At 41.4% G+C, this 21564-nt stretch overlaps 1 protein-coding gene and 1 long non-coding RNA gene across 9 annotated transcripts; both read right to left on the reverse strand.

Annotated features, from left to right (window-relative positions):
- Positions 1-92: 92 nt before the first annotated feature.
- Positions 93-2867, reverse strand: LOC144534125 (uncharacterized). Its single transcript, XR_013503510.1, has 2 exons — positions 2636-2867; positions 93-2483 (listed from the first exon to the last, which is right to left on the reverse strand). It is a non-coding gene; the product is annotated as an uncharacterized LOC144534125 (long non-coding RNA).
- Positions 2868-5025: 2158 nt separating this feature from the next.
- gigyf1a (GRB10 interacting GYF protein 1a) lies at positions 5026-21517 on the reverse strand. 8 transcript variants are annotated; one of them, XM_078275770.1, is made up of 25 exons: positions 21313-21517; positions 21135-21198; positions 20066-20134; positions 18481-18610; positions 18123-18218; positions 17814-17931; positions 16996-17104; positions 16451-16653; positions 14809-15038; positions 14466-14589; positions 13927-14118; positions 12839-12993; positions 12352-12520; positions 11952-12253; positions 11378-11478; positions 11131-11231; positions 10961-11034; positions 10544-10681; positions 9966-10178; positions 9652-9872; positions 9290-9447; positions 8780-8943; positions 8441-8485; positions 7706-7850; positions 5026-6785 (listed from the first exon to the last, which is right to left on the reverse strand). In XM_078275770.1, the coding sequence occupies exons 2-25, from the start codon at positions 21167-21169 to the stop codon at positions 6718-6720; spliced, it is 3360 nt and encodes a 1119-aa protein (XP_078131896.1). In that variant the 5' UTR covers positions 21170-21198; positions 21313-21517; the 3' UTR covers positions 5026-6717. The 8 variants fall into 8 exon arrangements, with proteins under 8 accessions (XP_078131896.1, XP_078131894.1, XP_078131898.1 ...); XM_078275768.1 differs by having other exon boundaries at positions 14466-14586; positions 14809-15071; XM_078275772.1 differs by having other exon boundaries at positions 12030-12253; positions 14809-15071.
- Between the last annotated feature and the right edge of the window lie 47 nt (positions 21518-21564).

Genomic DNA, 21564 nt, shown 5'->3' on the forward strand with positions numbered 1-21564 from the left:
GTCGGAGGCCTCTGGAGCAACTAGGGGTTAAGTATGTATATGTATGGATATACAGCTGTATCGCAGTAGAGAGAGAGACAGAAACAGAGACAGCTATTTATTTAGTATTTATTTTGTTCTTCAAAGCCAAACTATTTACACATCTTGCAGTTGTTCTTTTCCAAAACTCTTACATGTATGCTGCTATTTTAACAACATTCAAAGACTTGTTAAGCAAAGTAGCTGAGCTGACTGGGGGGAAAAAACTATTATATCTTTTAGGCCAATATTGTTGGAACTACAGTTACCAGAGCTCAAATAAACCAGATGATCAACTTATACCTTTAAGTGGGAAGGCTGTGACAGGATCTTTTCAAAAGGACGCAACCAAACATCCAGGGCTTTTTGACAACACAACATTGTAGTTTATCTAATCATAAAAGCTTGCATAGTGCAAACAACCTTGTTTGACTTTTTGTAGACAGACTGACTGAACAACAACTAATACTGCACAATATCAGCTTTTAAAAATGTCAAACATAGGTATTTTTAAAGTAATTCACAAATAAGAGACTTGATAGTATCATCATCATATGGTTAAAGTCGATTTCTTTGATTTGGCAACTGATAATATTAAACTTTGTAACCATTTATTATCAATTCAACAGTTATGACATACTGGAGCCTACTGTGGCTACTTCAGTTTACACAGTTAGCTATAGCAGGTAACTATCCACCAAAACCTCAGCTAAGTAGAAGTCTAAGTTGAAGGTATTCAATGAACATCAGTTGCCATTTGGTTTAAAAACATATTGTTTAGTTATCGAGGATACAAAAATAACTACTGGTTGACTAAAAGCATGAATCTCTCCAATCCAATTAGGTAATACATACATGGAACAAGTTTCAAATTTCCTGAACATAGAATTTCCTTTCAGATAACACAACTGATCAGACAATTCTTCATCTATTCGGCGCCATCAGAAATGGTCAGCAGCACTACCCGGGGCACAGACGCTAAAAGCAATCTAAGCTAAAGCAATCTGGGCCAAGTTGTGACCCGCCTTAAGGTTTAGTGTCAAAACCCACAAATAGTACAAATCATGCAAGCTTGCTCTTACAATCGTGCCTCTTACAAGCCTGATTTAACATCTTTAACTGTAAAAAGTACCTAGTTGATCCAAAACATTTAAGTCCACCGGAGTGTAAAAACTTTTACCAAAAAGCCCCAACTTGTATCTCTTTGAGGAGGACCTGCCACTCTGGTTCAGTTTTGCCTAGGGCAGTACATCCAACAATAGTTAGCACACAGCAACAAGTCTGTGCTTTAAGCCAATTCTGTGCATCCCACCCTGTCAGCTCAGCTCCAGACAGTACAGACTTCAGCCCTTTATTAAGCCTGCACCTTCAGCAATAATCTAAACAGGAAATCTGAACACATCCACTCTTCATTTTAAGGAAACCAAAAGGGCAACAAAAGCTAACCACCAGTAAAATCAGATTAATCAAAGACTGCTTGCTGTTCTATTCTGTAGCGAAATAGTAACGTTCATGGTGATCAGATGTACACGTATCAAGTTAATACAGAACAGACTGCCAACAGTAAACAGTCTTGTAGAAAGCTAATTTCTTTCTTTGACTTTAGAGGACAGTTAAGGAGGTGGTTTCCAACTTAAACATTTTCAGTTAGCCGTTCAGGACCGAACTATACAATTTAAGGCATGTTGAACAGAGAAATAAATCAAAACCACTATGAGAGAAAAATCAAAACACAAACTTTTACATTTACAAAGCTCAGCGTTTATATTGGTGAGCGATGATGCTTGTGTGTGTGTGTGTGTAATGTGTATGATTTGATATTGATGTAGCCCCGTTATGTGTGAAGACATGGTTCCAGAGGAGAGCCACTGTAACCGAGTGTCCGTTGCTTTTGCTGTAGGTGTGCATGTAGTGTGTCTGCAACTCTAGAATCTATGTGACATGTAGCTACGTATTCGTGTTTTGTCGATGTTTCAAAGTCTTTGTTTTGTACAATTATTTCAGTTCATCCAGTTCCACATCTGCAGGGATTTCTGGTGACTAAGATGTAATCCAGCCACGGCCATCGAAACCCAACACAGCTCTCGGTCTCTGACGTCTGGGCAGGTCTTCAGTCCCGCTGGTTAGAAGACCTCCACGCAACCACCTGAGTGTTTCAGGCCGAGGTGGGTGATGACATCTGGGCAATACGTGCCTCTTTATCCTCTTTCTCGCCGGAGAGTGCCCGATCAAATCCCAAACCTTACACTTCCAACACAGATGGGCTCCATGGTCGATAAACCTGTAACTTCATCCGGTAACTGTCCCGCTGATAATGCCAATGGCCTGCCCAGTCCGAGGTCAAGACAGAAAAGTTTCTTAGGATTTAAGTTCAAAAAGGACAGGTTAAGGGATAACTGGTTCATGGGTTGGCTGTAGATTAGATCCTCCATGCAGAGGGCAGCAAATAAAGCACAGCCAGACTCCTGCGAGAAGACAGAAAGAAAGCGCACGAGGCCATCATCACCACACTGTTCAAACAGCTAGAAACAAGGTGCCACAAGATGGACCACTAGTAAATGGATCAAATGAAGTCCTTAATATACAGATCCCAAGAAATTAAGCAAGAATAACTTACCATTGCTGAAGATTTTTCTTCCTTCAGTCACTCTACAGCTCTCAAGGCAGTCATCGGGTTGGGGCACCAAGTAGAAGCATCCTCGCCAGCAGCTCTTCAAACCCATGGCTGCCTCTTCACTGTGTATGTTGATCAAACACTTGGCGTGGGCTCTTTGTAGCGACTGCAGCATCCATTTTGATCAGTCAGTCTTGGAGCCACTGCAGCATGTCCAACACCTCAGTCCATGGTTTTCTTAAAACCCTCTTCCATCCCCGATTATTTCAGGGTTACTGGCAAAATAAGGGAAACTCACAGCGAGTCAATCGCAAACTATATTCAAAAGATTGGTTTTCTTGAAGAACATTCACTCCATATTATCAACGTCTCATGAATTTTCCTTCATCCATTTGCAAAATTTTCTTTCTACTCTGAAAGATAATACAAAAATATGGTTATATACAGGAGGTGGGAGAAGACGTGCTTCTCGAGTCTTATTTTCAGTTTGGGAGTATCTTTTCAGTGACTTTGTCAATGTCGTAGCAATCCTCCTGTTGTAATTGTGCTCCCATCCCCAAAATGGTACCTCACAGCTTGAATGAACAAAAGTGCATAGGTGAGTTGGTGAGGGCAGGGCGTGAGTGCTTATGAGGGGTTGAGGTGAAGACAAGTGCACTAACCAGGTGTACTCTATCGCCCTCTCAGTTCCCTCTAGGGTTATACACTCCGTTCTCCACAAAACAGAGCCCGTCCTTGATTTTCCCGCCTCCGCTCCGTGGTTGATCAAGTCTCAGAATCCACGACCACACACAAAGGTCCGGTTAGAGGATCTTGTTCATGTTCTTGTGATACCTGCCACTCTTCCTTAAAAAAAAAAAACCCAACACCACTCAATGTCCATATGGCAGAAGCGCACTTGCAAACCCCACCCGTCTTATGTGGGAACAAAAAGAACAAAATTAAAACAAAACAACTGCACCCACAGATATCCATGTGGTTTGTAAACAACCAAAGCTCCAGTATGGAATAGAAAGAGTCCTTTCCTTTAATTCTTAGTCACTATTTGTACGACCAGGATTGTAGAGGCAGTGTGTTCAACTGTATCCATCCCCAGTTTTTATTCTTCTCCATTGTGTAAATAGAAGAAAAAAAATGTTCTCGCTAAACTCTTTGAAGCTTTTTTGTATTTTGTTTCCATTTTTGAAATCTTCTGAGGAGAGAGAAGAAAAACTGGTATCAGCACGGGTTTCTTGTCATTTTTTTTGGAATACATTCAATATTTTCTTAAGAAATAATACACACACACACTTCACATGGCGATAATGAAACAAGATGAAAAAGGAAAATTAAACACACAACAAAAATAGCAGCCCCAAGTGCTCATTATCTTAGTCCAAATACTTTTTAAACTTTGTATATAATGTATATATTCATATATATTTTTCATTAAAAAAAGAAAACTCGTCATTATCAAATTGCAACAACGAATAAGTAACACAATATGCTAACATTTCATGCACCGTTCTGTGCACTTGCACATTAAGATGCTTTTTTTCTTTTCTTTTCAGAGTCAGAAACTCGACACCTTTCATTCACAAGTTCGAGAGCTGACAAAAGGCAACGTGATCACATCCCAGGAAAACAGACCGGACTAACCTTCCGATGGATCACCCCTAGACTGAACTAGAAATATTTACGATATAAACTTACATACTTTACATACACTGTGCTGAGCACTGACACACATCACACTCGCTCTCAAAAAAGAGTTAATGTCTCAATGGCCACGCACCCTATCCAAGTTCTTAGGCACAAATGTGCATTCATACACATACAAAAAAGCACATGTATTCAAAATGAGTACCTGTAGTTTTAACTCATTTCTATGAACAGTAAATGAACATGCACTCTGAAAACACACACACACACAAAGTCTCATTCTGATGCACACACACAGTAATGTCCCTCATGATTCGCCCTGCCTGCTAGTCCTCACAGGTCTAGTGACAGCTCCCCATGGGGAGAGGCTAAGGGGAATAAACTAGTGGTGGCCATCTTATGATGAGCGCAAAGCTAACATTTACAAATGTATGCATTTCTATTTCGTCTAACTGGGGATGAAGAGCTGGTGAGAGAAAGGATGTGTTGTGCAATTGCCCTCTCTCTCTCTCAAAACATACAGATCAAGTCCCCTGTTTGGAGAAGGGACACACACACACACACACTTACCACTTGAACAAAAAAAGACAAAAATGGCCTCTTATGTTTCATACTGGTATCAGCACGGGTTTCTTGTCATTTTTTTTGGAATACATTCAATATTTTCTTAAGAAATAATACACACACACACTTCACATGGCGATAATGAAACAAGATGAGGAAATTAAACACACAACAAAAATAGCAGCCCCCAAGTGCTCATTATCTTAGTCCAAATACTTTTTAAACTTTGTATATAATGTATATATTCATATATATTTTTCATTAAAAAAAGAAAACTCGTCATTATCAAATTGCAACAACGAATAAGTAACACAATATGCTAACATTTCATGCACCGTTCTGTGCACTTGCACATTAAGATGCTTTTTTTCTTTTCTTTTCAGAGTCAGAAACTCGACACCTTTCATTCACAAGTTCGAGAGCTGACAAAAGGCAACGTGATCACATCCCAGGAAAACAGACCGGACTAACCTTCCGATGGATCACCCCTAGACTGAACTAGAAATATTTACGATATAAACTTACATACTTTACATACACTGTGCTGAGCACTGACACACATCACACTCGCTCTCAAAAAAGAGTTAATGTCTCAATGGCCACGCACCCTATCCAAGTTCTTAGGCACAAATGTGCATTCATACACATACAAAAAAGCACATGTATTCAAAATGAGTACCTGTAGTTTTAACTCATTTCTATGAACAGTAAATGAACATGCACTCTGAAAACACACACACACACAAAGTCTCATTCTGATGCACACACACAGTAATGTCCCTCATGATTCGCCCTGCCTGCTAGTCCTCACAGGTCTAGTGACAGCTCCCCATGGGGAGAGGCTAAGGGGAATAAACTAGTGGTGGCCATCTTATGATGAGCGCAAAGCTAACATTTACAAATGTATGCATTTCTATTTCGTCTAACTGGGGATGAAGAGCTGGTGAGAGAAAGGATGTGTTGTGCAATTGCCCTCTCTCTCTCTCTCTCAAAACATACAGATCAAGTCCCCTGTTTGGAGAAGGGACACACACACACACACTTACCACTTGCACAAAAAAGACAAAAATGGCCTCTTATGTTTCATACATCTTGGTAAGCAACAAAAGAATGAGAAAAAAAAAAAAAAAAATCAGTCACTCTTACAGTCATCCATACACATTCACAAAAATATTTACTTCTACAACTAACCCCATTTGTTTGATTTTTTTTGTTGTTTTTGTTATTTCTTTTTTAGGCAAGTGCAAATCTTCAAGTTTTTTTTATAATCCATTTTTCAATAGCTTTACTTTTTATATAAACGTAAAAAAAATGCTAAACAAGAGAAATATCAACAGTGTTTGTCTTTTGAGAAAGGATTTGCTCTCTGATAAGGTTTCAACTAAAAAGGTCCCCCTGACTTTGAAAACCATTCACCCCACCGACTGTTTCACCGACCCCTTCCAGTTCTGATGCCAGCCACACAGATAATGTGTATGTACACATACCGTATGTGCACTGATTCCCAACACACACACACAGAAAAAAAAAACTATTCAAATCCCATCTCAATAAAGTGCATTAGTTCAGTATAAGGTGCTTAATCTTTTGAGTGCCAGAGGATACCCATCATACTTTTAACATCACCCTTCCTCACCCCTGCTCAAGTGATCAACTGGTGCAGCAGGGAGCCCTTTTTTTCTTGCCAGAGGGAAGGAAGGAGTGGGAGGCGCAGATCCAGGCGCCTCCACCCTGCACCTCCCCTCACACTTGCTCCCTTCCTATCACCACCCCACACCCTCCCCACCCCCGGTACCCCCAGCAGTGCACATTCGTTATCAGGTTTGTCTGATTAAAAGACAGAAGGCCTCAGGTAGCTATTGCTGCTGCGCTGCGTCACATCAGTAATCCTCCACCATCTCCATCTCATTCAGGCTCAGACACTCGCCCGTGTTGTGGAATGAGTACCCTGCAGGGAGGAGGGGGCGGGCAAAGATGGCACAGACAAGAGCAGAGTAAGATCAGAGGAGGATGGGACATGGGCGAGTTAGAAGGGGCTGGCAGGGATATAGTTTAATGCGAGCCAGAAATAATTTGATAAGAAGTGCATTCTGTTCTGGAAAGGTTAAAAAGGGACAGTTCACCCCAAAATAAAAAAAATACAAAATTGTAGTCTTACCTGTAGCATTATTTATCAATTATCAATCTAGATTGTTTTGGTTAGTTGCCCATTGTTGGAGATATCAGCCGCAGAGATGTCTGCCTTCTCTCTAATAGAATGGTCTCTTTCACAAATGTCGCTTTCAAGAAATCATGACCCGGTTACTGAAGATAATCTACAGACCTGGTTGTGTGCAGTTTCATGTAGGAACTAATTTTCTTTCTACAGAACTACACCCGCCAATAAAAAAAAAAAAAAAGATTAATGATTACAATATCTGTTATTCCCTTTATCACATTTGTTTGACCACCTGTTTACATCTACTTTGAGAGTGAGCCATATCCCAGAATATCCCTGGGTTTACGCTCCAGACATGCTTATGGGTACATAAATAAACTTCAGACATAAGCCAACCCTACGAGCACATGCAAACAAGTCATCACGAAGACTTTCTGCTGGTGCTTTAGAAAGTTGGGCGTCTTCCTTTGTCGCTTTTGTTAAACTCCATTTGTTTCCAGACAATAAATACATTTAGGCTCGCTTTGTGTATTTACTCTAACTTTGATGTACAAGTGTACTGGTGTTATTTGTTGACAGGTGGTGTTCTGTATAATCACAATGCTAATCTGGGGTCAAGAGACTAAAAGCAAGCTATTTATTGATTCTGACCGGTTACAGATAAATGATGTCAAAAGGAAGAAACATTACATGCTGGTGAGGTCACGTACCTAAGATGCTGGGGTCAGAGTGCAGCATCATGGGCTGTTTCTTCTTCATCTTTCCCCCCTGGTTGTCATAGAGACCAGCCTTGCCCATGTGGTTAGCTTGAAACATGGACTGCAGGGTGCTTGGATTCATACCTCGCATGGAGTCCTAAAAAGAGATGAAGGAAAATGTTTAATGACATTGTGACGGCTCTACCAAGTGTTTTTTTTTTTTTTTAAACCAGCTAGGACAAAATGTAAATGCATCTATTTGCATCATAACTTTCAATCTTGGGAGTCCATCTTTTCCCCCATTTATTGCCACAGCCTTTAATAACGGCTATTGCTTTAATCCCCCTTCTTTTTTTTTAAATGGATGGCTGCCTTAAAATGGAGTCTTGCACTTATGACAGTGATGTTTTGTTGGCATGTGTGCATTGTGGGAGTTCTCCCAGGTGCTTTGAAGGATAAATGATGACTATGAATGATATAAAAAAATGTGGATTTGTGTTTAGACATTTGATGTTTCCTGGCCCAGTTTTGAGATTCAGAAACCAGTTGACAATTAGAAAATACATTTTGGAGGAGCCATTAGTTACATTAGGCAATGTTATAGTTAGTTAAAAGAAAATCTTTGGAAATTGGAGGGCTGTTGTAGCAGCGGGAAACACAAAAAGACATCAATGTCACCGTGGTTCCCACTAACAACTCAGCTCCATCAGTGTTTGCATATACAGAACAAAATCTGTATTTACGTACCTGCAGAGGGAAGTTCATGTTCAATCCAGCCACTTCCTTTGATAACTTGGATATATAAAAAGGGAAAAGAGGAGGAATTTACAATGGTCACAATGAAATAAACTTCAAAGGCTTCTTTTATAGCCATTTTATTTCATGTAGCCTGTTAATATTATATTAAGCATACATCATGGGGTTTACAAGCCTGACCTTAATAGTCACCTAGTCATGGTTTATTATAATTTGTAATGATTTTAAGTACATTTTGTTAATGCAAGTATGTACACTTTACATGTTTGGGCAGCAAGGACTGTATCAACAACAGGTGATGTTTTTGGTAAATGCTGTTCTCAGGCCTACCTGCTGCTGCTGTCTCTGTTGGTTGGCTTTCTGTTTGGCACGTCGCTCCAGAAACTGTTTGGCGAACTCTTTGGCTTCCACTGTGTCCCCTAGATAGGACCGGATGAAGTCCAGTACTGCATAGGGAGACTCCACCTCCTTCAGGTATGCCACAATTGTGGCAACTTAATAAATACATAAAGTTGAAATAATTAGCAATGCTGAAAATATGGGGAAATATGTTGAGATTAATGTACTTTCAAGTACCTAAATCCTAGGGCTGAACGATTTAGAAAAAAAAAAAAAAATCCAATTGCATTTTTCCTGCCAGATATTGGGATGATGATTTGATCAAACATTCAACTAAATATTTCACATTTCGTGATCTTGTTTTGAAAACGATTAATGGTTCAGCCCTACTAAATACCTAAATGTGTTGCATTTTTAACACATAGCAATCAGCTTTCCAAGTGTAGGGTTCATTTTCCCCATCCTTGACATTGCTAAATACATCAAAGCTGAGCAGCCTACCATCCAGAGAGGAGGAGGAGTTGTTGGCAGAGGTGTTGAGAGCGTGCAGCATCTGTTCACACCAGGTAGTGAAGCCGTCCTGAGGCTTCATGCCCTGCAGCAGCTTCAGCAGCTTCTCCTCCTCTTCCGTCCGCTTACGACGCATCATGTACTGATCACTGCAGATGACATACAGGGGTTCAGTGCACATTGATTATGTTCATCAACTAAAATTCATACACATATAAATCAATATCACAGTACTATCTGCCACAGAAGTGTATGTATGTGTTTGTGTGTGTGTACGATATTTTAACAGGCCGTCACATATTCCTTTGGCGTGCATAAATATTAACTAGTTGATTTAATCTGGTCTCATGTACCTGAGTGAAGGGCTGCTGCGGCTGTTCTTCAAGCCCATGTTGTTGTTGCTGTTGCCACGCAGGCCGGTTTGGTTCTTCACAGCCTCGTCCCACATGCCCATGCTGCCTGAAGAGCTTCCACTGCCGCCCTTACCCTCCATACCTCCAGGCCCGCCCCACATGCCAACACCATCCACCCACTGCCCTCCCATGGAGGAGCTTCCCATTGACATGCCGGAGTGCTGGAATCAGATAGAGAAATCATTTTTATCAAATTATAATCATTTCCTATTGGCATACTCTACAATGGGATGACTTTCATTGCTGAAACTCACGCGGTCTCTCTGCTGCTGTCTCTGTTGCTGCTGCTGCTTCAGGAGCCTCTCTGCCTCCTGCTGCATTTCCAGCAGAGCCAGAGCCGGGGGCTTTCCTGATTTGGATAACCCAGAGGAGGGAGCCCCGCTCCAGCCTGAGCCGCTTGCCCCAGGACCCTGCTGCTGGGGGGCCTGCTGCAGCAACTTCATGATCAGTTCCTGCTGCTGACGACACTACAGGAAGATATGACAGAGGTTGACACTTTAAAGCGGTAATTTATTACTCGTAAACAGGGTTTAAAGCCACCAAACAGCCATTCTTATTGCATTTCATCTTTAAACTGAACCATTTGATAATCAAGTTATATTTCATATGATAACCAATAGTGATCTCTAACTTGATGACATTGAGCATAATAACTCAAAAATTAAAAACACAATTGTGTTTAAAATGTTTTGCAGTTTTAATGAGCCAAGCCTGTAACATGAAGTCAAATATTTCTTGTTAAAAAAAAAAAAAAAGAAATATTTCAAATTTCAGTTTACAAAATCTGAAAAAACGGTCTCAATATATAGAAATATATCCCTCTTCAACTCACCTGCTTGCGTCTGAAGAGCTCCTCCTCATCCCTCCTCTTTTGCTCCTCCTGTTGCCTCCTCTTCTCCTCCCTCCTCTTACGCTGCTCCTCCTCCTCGCGCTTCACCCTGAGTTCAGCGTCTCGCCTCTCCTGCTGGAGCTGGAGGGAAAACATCAAACGAAAGGCATACGCTGAGATTAGAATACGCAACAAAAAAGGTTTTACTCTATCCTACATCGCTATCCCATCTGTTTTACATCTGACCCCTTTTGATTACAGTTATTATAATGCTAGCATTGCTACCAATTTGCCCAGTTAGCAATTAAACAGCAGTGAAGACATGTACCTATAACCTAAAAAAAAAAAAAACACAAGAAACTTAGCAAAATATAGATGTGATTTTGCCTTCTAAGGCAGAAGTCTCACAACTGAACCCACCTTTTGAAGCTGTTCGAGAGTTGGACCCTGAGTAGAAGGATTCATTGTTATGTCCCAAAGACTGGCTTCACCGCCTACATGGAAATAAATTTGGGTTATTTCAGCATCATAAAAAAGGTACAGACATGTGTTGTCATTGTGCACACATCCAGGTGCAGTGCAGAAAGTACCTGACGGCTGTGAAGCTGAGGTATGCATGTCCCACATGGACCCTGTATCTGGCACTGACATCGACCTGTTCATCGAAGGCATCATACCCTGCTCACTGCACCTGGAACAAACAAAGCAAAGTCAAATACTGAAAGTGTCAACATCTCCTCTGTAAAATGACAGAAACCAGGTCTCAAACACAAATTAATGTACACTAGTCCAGACATGTAAGGTAAAACCTATATCCCCCCCCCCCCATAGGCCGACCTGTTAATGAGCTGGAATAGCTGCTGCTGTTGGAGCTGCTGATAAAGAGCTGCTGCTGCCAGCTCCTGTTGCTTTTTCAGACGGTCCTGGTCCAGGTTTCCCTGAAAAGAAGACAGCGATCACAAGTCAATACAATGCAAACACAAGATACCAAAAACACAGCTATCCATATGTAGTGGGATAATGCTAAGAAAGACGAGATAAAGAAAGATTTGTTACAAATGAACCATACAGGAATTGAGCATTCCCATAAGATTATGTCAAATGTAACATAGGTAATCAGGAAGACATCAGAATATCTGTAGTATTACATTACAGCATTAAATACAGATATGGAACCTGCCCTGTTCTGCTCCACTTATTTGAAGCTTTCATGCAACCAGTGACTTTTACTGGAGGCCACTGCATTATATGGTTTTATGACTGTGGTGTAAATATTGATAAATGAAGATAGATATTATTATAACATACTAGCTGTAACACAATTAAAATGACATGTCTCAAAATCAGGTGGGGTCAATTTTCAGAAATCTTTCATGTTAAATTGAATTTGAATGAATTATTGGTCTTTTACCGTAACCTGTCTATCAAGCTTCCCTCTCCTCTGCATCCTCCCCTCCCCATCCTCTACGTTGGCTGAGCTCTGACTCACAGTCCCGGCGGGCCCTCGGGTGGGCTGCGGGCGCTGCGTTGGTGGTGGCTGTCTCACCAGCAGGGGCGGCGGGGAGGGCCCTGGGGCAAAGGGCACGCGGCCCCACATCTTGATGACATCGCCAAGGGGTTGGAAGCCCTCGTCGCAGCCCCGCTTCACCAGAAGGGTCATGGTGAAGTAGCCAGCCTGGAACCACTCGCACATCTCCACTGTGGTGAATGGACCTGGTAGAGGGTGGGATAGACATATTTATGAATCAATATGCTGTGCTTGCATGTATGAGTGTAAGACCAACTGTAAACGCCACGGTGTGCGAGTATACCCTGGATCTCTCCCTGTGGGTCCTTGTAGAACCACTTCATGGCGGCTTCATGCGACAGTGGCAGAGCAGCTGCTGTGTTCCTGCTCTCCTGCTGCTGCTGCAGCGCCTGGGTGAAACACTCCTCCTCCAACGAAGTGTCCTGCAGTGATGCCACCATCCTCTCTGCCTCCTACACAAACACACGTGCATGCAGGCTGTCATTACACCATCACATCCTGGCAAGTTCACTTTTGTGGACAGAGCATTTAGGCATTTAGCTTGGGTCTTTTAATTCAGCTTAACCATCAGGTGGATCTGCCATGACTGATATGATCCAAAAGTTAAAGAAATGGGGGTACATTTCATAGATTCTCCGTTTTATTCAAATGACTCTAGAATATCCTGTAGCAAAATAATCACTAGTTGATTAGAGTTAAATGTGCTTCCTGTTACAGTTATATTATGTTTCTGAGACCGCTGCTTGAACTGGGAGTCCTGTTGTTCCTACCTGCTGCAGGTGCTTCATGCCCTCATCATCCTCTGCATCTCCTCCAGGTGGAGGGTGGAGAGGAGCAGCAGAGGAAGGGGGTGGGGGAGGCAGACTAGAAGAGGTGGGGGCGCTAGGGCTCAGCTGGGCCTTGGAGCCCCCTATCGGAGCCATGTCTGACACAAAAACAACAAGAAACATAGTAAAACAATGGGCCCTATTTTTAGTGTTTCTATTTATGGGATGGTGATGTTGGATGTGGCGGGTAGAGCCACATACTGGCTCTGTATCAGATACAGCAGGAACAGCGGGGCCAGTAAACAAGATATTAAGTGACTCTGCCTAAACATATTATATATCAAAACAAAATATCAACTTCGCTAGTTTCCTCATACATACTCGTGAGACTAAAAGAGATTGGCTGAATGCAAGAAAAAGGTACTTTATTGTCACATACATGTAGCGAAATTCATTCTCTGCATTTAACCCATCCCTCAAGGGAGCAGTAGGCAGCCATTTACAGCGCCCGGGAATCAACTCCAGATCTGAGCCAGTGCCTTGATCAAGGGCACTAACTGGAGAACCTAGTACATGTTTTTTGATGGTGGGGGAAACCGGAGCACCCGGAGGAAACCCACACAAACATGGGGAGAACATACAAACTCCACACAGAAAGGCCCGGAACGACCTGGACACTTCAAAGCAGAATTTATAATACAAGAAAGAAGTATTTATAGCCAAATGTTTGGATAGTAATGGTCTGAAAGTTAACTCTTTACAACAATCAGATATAGTACTGGTTACTCCAGTGCTTCAAAAAGCACAAGCCCATATTTCTATGGAATCCATTTCTCAATTTCATTTTTTTTTTTTTTTAAACTGATCCACTCACAGAAAGTGAAAGAAAATGCTATTTGACTGTTTAACGGTTGAAACCTTGACACTGCCAATAATCTGACAAGAGCAGGGTATGAATAATGGTGGCCTTCCTGCAAGCATGTGACAAACACTGATGCCTTTAGTTTGCTACTGAATTCAAACTCATAGCTCCATAAAAAGCATAATAACGTTGCTAACTGAATCGGTTAGCAACGTGGAATAAGGCGTACCTTCACTGGGCATGCTGCTGGCCTTGACAGGGTGGCTGTTGTTTAGCTGAGGGTTGTCCACCGCTGGGCCAACGTTGCTGGGCTGAGGCTCCAGAGCAGGAGGGGTACAGTTTGGGAGAGCTGGAGGAGAGGAGGAAGGCGATGCTGGCTTTGTCTCGCCATCCCCTACTGCAGAGCCACATTCTTTACTCTCTGAGGTGAGAACGGAGGAAAGGAAGGAAAAAAAAAAAAACATTAAGTAAGATGCCAAAATCAATAGTAATTCATCCTGGGCTTATGATCAACTAGAAAAAAAAAACTGTATGGACGAAGTGCAAACAACATGCGGTTGTGCACATTTATGATATGACCTAAATTTTCACATTTAGGCTCATACATTATGATCCATTTCCTCACGTTTTATTAACATTCCAATTTTGCTTTTAAATCATTTGATCATTGAACATGTATGCAACAATAAGGCTGGCATAGAAAACCCTGTGTATTCCAAAAACATTCTAAAATCATAATTTAAAAGAAAAGATTAAGTGTTTCCTCACCATTGTCTTTGTCTCCTTCAGCACTGTTCCTCTCAATGTCAGTGAAGTTCTCCTCTTCTTCTTCTTCCTCCTCTATCCCCTTAAACTCAAACTCGTCCTCCAGGATTGTCTCCTTGCCACCCTTCTGACAGAAAACGACCAAGAGAAGTAGAGGAAACGAAAGAGTGTTAACAAATCCTGACATTCATGAGGGCTGACAATAAAATAAATATCATACTAGCTGAAATACAAGATGACCCTGTGTAAAGACTTAACTAAAACAAGAACAGGTACTTCACTCACAGAGTCTGTTATTGTGAATATGTTAATAATACCGGGGGTTGAAAATAATTGAAAGACGCACCTTCATAGTCATGAAAGCTCCAGAGGAGTCAAACGTGCCCATCTCCCCGTCCTCCTCGTCTGTACACCACTCCGGCAGGCCGTCCCTGTCATCCTCTTGTCCCTCACTGCCTGCACGCCGGCGGCCACCACCATGGCCCTCAGAGTCCCGGAAATCGAAATCAAACTTCCGACGACGACTCTCACCTGGACCAGTATGCTCTCGCCAGCCTGCAGAGCGAGGACCACCATCTGACAAAGAGTTGACCGCCATCAGTGAGGATACTGTCATAAGCAAGTCAGGAAAATATCAATGAAACAGAGTAGGTTCCTACAAATAAAATATACAGTAACAAGGTTTCACAGGAGTAACACATTGCTAAGTTACAGCGGTTGCCCAGACAATCATGTAGTCATGACTTGGGGGTCTGTTATATCCCACCTCCTTGACCTGACTGTTGTGAGAAACTGTCGTAGCGCAGCTCTGTTTCAGCCCAGTAAAACCCTACTGTCTTTTTTAGAAATCACCAACTGCCACTAGATGTCACTATAGCTACTGTTTAAGTTAAACCTGCTGCACACATTGTCACAACTGATCTTTGATTGCATAGAGTAAGGAGAAGTATAAATCATTTTCTTCTACTGAGGCCTACTCTTAAGTGTGAACCAACACACTGTGTGATTACACTAATTTGAATGGTCACATCCACCTTTTTAATTCCTTAAAGCCACAACGTATTACTGATTACATGAAGATATGGAACCACTATATATATGCGATATGTTCCAGGTCCAACGTAGGCTTGGTCTAAATTTGGTTGTTCAATACAAAGTGGCCATGTAAGCCACATATGAATCGTCCAGTCACCTGAATCTGTATATTTAAGAACAGATTTTCAAGTTCTTTAACGTTACAGTAAGGACAAATCTTAATCATAAGATATAATAATATGTAATATACCTATTACATACTTAAGTAGGTAAGTAAGTACTTGGTCAAGAACTAAATTGGAAAATGTGACTGAGTTTAGCTGCATTCCAGCTGAGTCCATGCGTGTTTTGACAAAGCAATTGCACTGAAATTAAACTAGGGCTGGGTGATACGGCGAAAATCAAATATCACGATATTTTTGACCCAATACCTCAATATCGATATTGCAGAGATATTGTGGGGTTGACATTTGGTGCTTTTACAAAATATTTTTACAATTAGATTTTTGATATATAATCATCAGTTAACATGCATTTAATGACTACATGGAATAATAGAACAGCTAAAACAGTCTGGTAAGTTCACAAAATTACATTGTACTGTAATGCAGCTTGTAAAACCACATTTGTGTCATATTACGATATTACAATATCCAAAATGTAAGACGATATCTAGTCTCATATCACGATATCAACAGAATATTGATATATTGCCCAGGCCTACATTAAACCCCTGAAACCTCCAGTTTAATAAACCCTTAGCTAACAGCAACAATGCCTCCATACTGGTGAATACAACCATATCAAGAGTGTGTGGACTGCCACGTGCATTTTAAAACAAAAATAAATGATGATGCCTTTGCTTTTTCTTGCGTACAGCTTTCATTTTAAAACACAAACAAGACTTTGAGGCAGCACTGCAATACATCAATAAATACATGTTTTTATCGTACCATCCCTGCGGGCTCCAGCAAGTCTCCAGTTGGTGCCCGGCTCCACCCCCTCCTCCTCCTCCTGCTCCTCCCGGAGGATGCGCCAGTTATCGCTGTCAGCCCTTGTGTACTCCTTCCTTCCTGGAACCACGGGACCTACAGTCTCTTCAAAGCCAGGACGCCCCACCTCCCGCCGCAGCGGCTTCTCAAATCGACGCTCACCCCTGAGGAAAGGGGGGGTCATCTTTAAGAAATTTGTCCAGTCAAAACATGCAACTCGTCACCACTGATACCAATTCACACATTTTAACTGGGCCCATGAAGAAAAACTAGTGGAAAAATACGACAGATACTTTAGTTCAGTCGATAACAGAAGACACCTGCAAAAGTGAGAAATCATCTCACAAGAGCTAAAGTCTACAAAAATACCAGAGAGGATTCTTGAGTTAATTACACTGGATGACAGCTTCTGTCCATAGTGACAATATATTCCTTTACTGTGCCATGGAGCCCCCTGGAGCCACAATTTATATGACTTCAAGTAGTGTGTGCTGGGTTTTTCTTACCGGTCATCCCAGCTCTGGCTGCGGTGTATCTCTCGGACGCTGCGTCCGAAACCCACCTCCGCTTCTTCAATACTTCTTTGGTAGAATCCACCTTCACCACGACCTCGTCCTGATTATATACACACGAAGAAGAGGGTGTTTACATTTAATATTATCATCATCATCTGAATGAGAGAACTTGTGAAAAGCCAGTTGGGATTGTTTCACTCACTCTACAGTCAACTGTGCTCCTTTCTGTTAAATCAACCTAATATTCTAAACTTATTTTTTTTTAAATATTGAACAAACACTTTTAAAACTTACCAAGATGCCCTGTACCTATTTAATTAGCTTGTATCTCTTTCAAGCGGCAGACAGCCACACACAAGCACATAAAATATGAAACCCACACAGCATCATTCTTCCAAGTGGTTTCCTTGGATGTCCTGAACCGGACGGCTAGTGTTTACATTGGCCTTTTATATGTGCAGAGTGGTGTGTGTGCACAAGGTGAGTTCATCAGCCCTGTGGCTTTAGACAGGTGTGGCTGGACAAAAGAAATACTATTTAGACAGGCCAAAAGGAAGTGTGCTGCATCAAGATGGTGGAAGGGGGAAATAAACACTTCAGTGGTTGGCTTGAATAAACTGTTTTACTTTCCCTGGATAACAGCCATTGTAGTTTCAGCCAAGGGTTTTGGGCAGCATTTCTGTTGCTGTTGGACTCGTGTTAGTTTGAGCACAAGTGGTTGTGGATTCATCATGACTGCACTTAGGCTGAATCAATGCCGTTTTTCTTCTAATGGGTGTCTGGGAGTTTTTTTTTGCCCTAGTTTTTACCTCGACCACCTCGTGTGGCCCCTCGTCCTCGGACCACTCCAGCTGGGGCAGCCCCGCCCACCCCTTTTCCCATGAGCCTCAGCACCGCCACACTGTTCACAGACATGGAGAAGTTCCTCTGCAGAGAGAGAATGGAAAGAGCAAAAGGGAGGAATGTGAGGAATGTGAACTCGCAGCCACATTTGTCAACCAACAGAACTGCTCGCTTTGGAACTGAGGTCGTATCGCAATGGGATATGGCATGACGAGCTGAAACAGTTCAACATTTGCAGGTATCAGTGTATTTATGGATGTGCGTTCGTGGCAGACCTGCTCCTCCTCAGTGAGAGGCACCAGTGCCAGTGGCTGCATGGGCTCATCTTGCAGAATAGCAGCAAACTCCTTATCCTGCATGTCCTCTGGGACCTAAAAACAACAACAATAATAATAGGCATTTAGGATGACATTACTATCTATCAAAAACAATTTTGACTTCAGAAAAACAACTGACCGACAAACAGGTTTTTATTTTGGAGAATGGGAAAGTCAATGAAGTTTAAATGCTGGTGTTTAGAAAGTGCTTGATCCCTTTTAGCTTACTCAACTTTACTAAACAATTGAAGAAGACTTTTCTTATTCGGTGAGTCCAACAGTCCTGAGAGAAACTTTGTAGAGCTTTCCCACTAACCTTGTTGTCTTTGATATAAAGTGCTAACATCTCCTCTCGGCCGTAGCGGTACTCGGCCAACTTGTACTTTGGCATGGCGGGGGAAGGAGGGGGGGACGTCACACTCCCCCCACTGGACAGTGCACGGAGCCTGCGTGAGCAAGAGTTCAGGAATCTTTAAGAATATGGATCATGCATTTTTAATCTAAATACTTCTTGAATCTCAAACAGACCAAGACATCTCAGTGTTGAATTTGAAAGGTAGGACTTGGGTGGAATGGTTGATACAACTGTAAAGCTGTAACTGTGTATACATGTTTAACAGTATCAAATAAACCAGTAATCAAAGCTTCTGGTCACGTGTCAGCGTTTCAGAAAAGCCACATCTTTGCAGTATTTTTTCTGTCTACTGACTGGAGCTGACATTCAATGTTGAAATACCACTTATAAATAACTTGGTGTAAATTCCTCTGTTGGCAAAGAATATTGTGTAAGTGTGATAGAATTCCTATTAATCTGAACTGGAGAAAAAAAAAAAAAAATCTCATGGCATCCATCTTGCAGCAGGGGAAAAAATTATTTACTAGATATTCTGTAATAATAAGTCAACCATCCTCCTACGCATGTCCCCTGAATACACTTGGCTCAACACAGATGATATATTAGCTTTCCAATCTCAAGATTTCATTTTAAAAAGCTATTACTAGCAGGCCAGATTCCAAGGCCTGCTGTTTAACAATGGCTGCATTCACATGCCTCTACAAAATGTGCCATTGAGTCACAGCCCAACATCAAAACCACATGGCACTCGCCGAGGTGTGGAGGTGGGTGTGGGATGTAAGAGGTAAAAGGAAAACATCATGAAAGGCCAGTTTATGGCATATCAAAGAAGGTAAAAATAAGTGCCGCATCCACTAATATGAATAAGAGGAGAGCTGAGGAAGCATGCCAGTGGGTGAGATAATAATAATAATAATAATAATGTCTTTGCATGTTTGTATTCACTTCACAAAATTCTGCTTCCCTCCCCAACAAGCAAACAAGCATGGTACATGATCTTCCACACTAAAATCTATACATTCATAATCCTTTGAGAGAGTATTATAGAGCAAAGGTTGGCCTAATAGCTGTGACATAAATCTAAAATGTGAAGCAGAATGTTTTCACTTGGAATTCCACAACCACAACGACTAACATCCTTGCCGACTTTACTGCCAACTAAACCTCAAATGGTCTAAAAAATTTGGTAACGCTAACAGGCATTAAAAGACTTGTAAACATGCTGGCCAGACAGCTGTGCATGGTGAGCCCATGAACTGGCCACTATATAGCTGTATTAAAAAGGTTGCGTGGATTAAAGTGGGCTAGAAGGGCCACAGAGGAAAGCAGCTGCAGATGTGTAAAGAGAGAAATATTCTGCGAGGCTGGCACTGCACCAAGAATGCACACCACAGTCACAGTCACAGGCTGTTAGAGATTGAGTGCTAGCAAACTGAAGACTACAAAAATATGAAACTAACAATTATGTTCATCATTAGTTTATCTTCCCATTATTTTCTTGATTAATGACTAATCATAAAATGTCAGAAAAAAAGTGAAAAATCACCTTTTGTTAGAGTCCAAGATGATGTCTTCAAATAGCTTTTGTTCAAACAACCAAAAGATATTTTGTGTACTATCATATGAGACAAAGAAAAGCAAGAAAATCCTCGCATTTGAAAAGCTGGATACAGCAAATATTTGGCATTTTTGCATGAAACATTACTCAATTAACTGGTCATCAAAATAGTTGCTAATTAATCCTCTGTCAAATGGCTTATTGATTAATCAACTACCGGTGAGGCCAGCCCTATAAACGTGAAACTATGGGACGAGTCATGGAGTTGCCCCAATGGCCACTGCTCTTTCTAAGCTGCCGCTCATTAAAAATCTACCGCACACCAAGAACGGAATAGTCTGCTTGTCTTTACAGACTTCTGAATTTAACAATTTTGCACATTGACCATACACAGTCCAGCCATATACTGGGTTTCGACTAGGTCTTGTTCCATGAACTCTATGATGGACAATCTTGGTCCCCAGAGGATGGTTCCTAATTTGGTACGTGACAAGGCGTCTTAGGGCCAGATTTCTATCAAATATGCAGTGGAATGCAGTGAATACCAGTTTTTAATTAACCTCCTGACCTTTCCTTCCACCATCAGGCAAAAATGTCAATTTTACACAAAAAATAATCTCATAAATCACTTGAGCAAACGCCACTAAATGTAATGGAAACATTCAAAAAGGCCATCCAGACACAATAACAGAATGCATAGATTTATGTCAAGATTTCTTTAAAACAACATGGAAAAAAAGTCAAAAAAATGCTCACAATAATATCAATTTGAACACCTACAGTATCATGACTGAGTAAAATATCTGATGATGAAGACCAGGTGATAAGGTCAAAAGCTCCTGAACAAGCAAGAAAAGCACACATTGCATTCAAATCCTAACACACATTAAACTCCATAACGTCTTTAAATGCTTACATTGTTACTAAAAAAAAAAAAAAAATCTATCTAATCACCATGAAAGCAATCACATGTATTTTCTTCAGGAGATACTTCTCCCTGTATTCAGTACTACTTTAAAAATGTGGTAAAGTAATGTAAAGAAATCAGATCAGTTACCATTCTGGGCCGAAGTTAAGAGTCTCAGCAGTCATATTCTTCACGTCTACACAGAATTGAGTATCTGAGGGGGAGAAAAAAAAAAAACAGTTTCATTTTCTGCAGAAAAAAATGTAAGTTGTAAAAATAATTTTTTTTAAATGAGTACGCAAATGAGTAAATGTGCTCCAAACCTTACCCTGTCCAGATGATCGGAGCAGGCTGGACTGGGCTGGACCAGACTTGAGCTGGCTGGCTTTAGTTAGGCTTAGGTGACTAGAAGGCTGAGTGGTGCTTAAGCTGTGGTCACAATGCTCCCCAAACACACAGACACAAAGAGAATAGCTGCCAGTTTCAGGTGCTTGAGGAATACCAGGTTATCAGGTCCTAACTAGATAAGGAAGGGGGGTCGACGATAGTTTGGAGAATGGAAGCTCCTGCTACTCACAGC

This window comes from Sander vitreus, chromosome 19 (genome assembly GCF_031162955.1).
Source record: "Sander vitreus isolate 19-12246 chromosome 19, sanVit1, whole genome shotgun sequence".
Classification (NCBI taxonomy): Eukaryota; Metazoa; Chordata; class Actinopteri; order Perciformes; family Percidae; genus Sander; species Sander vitreus.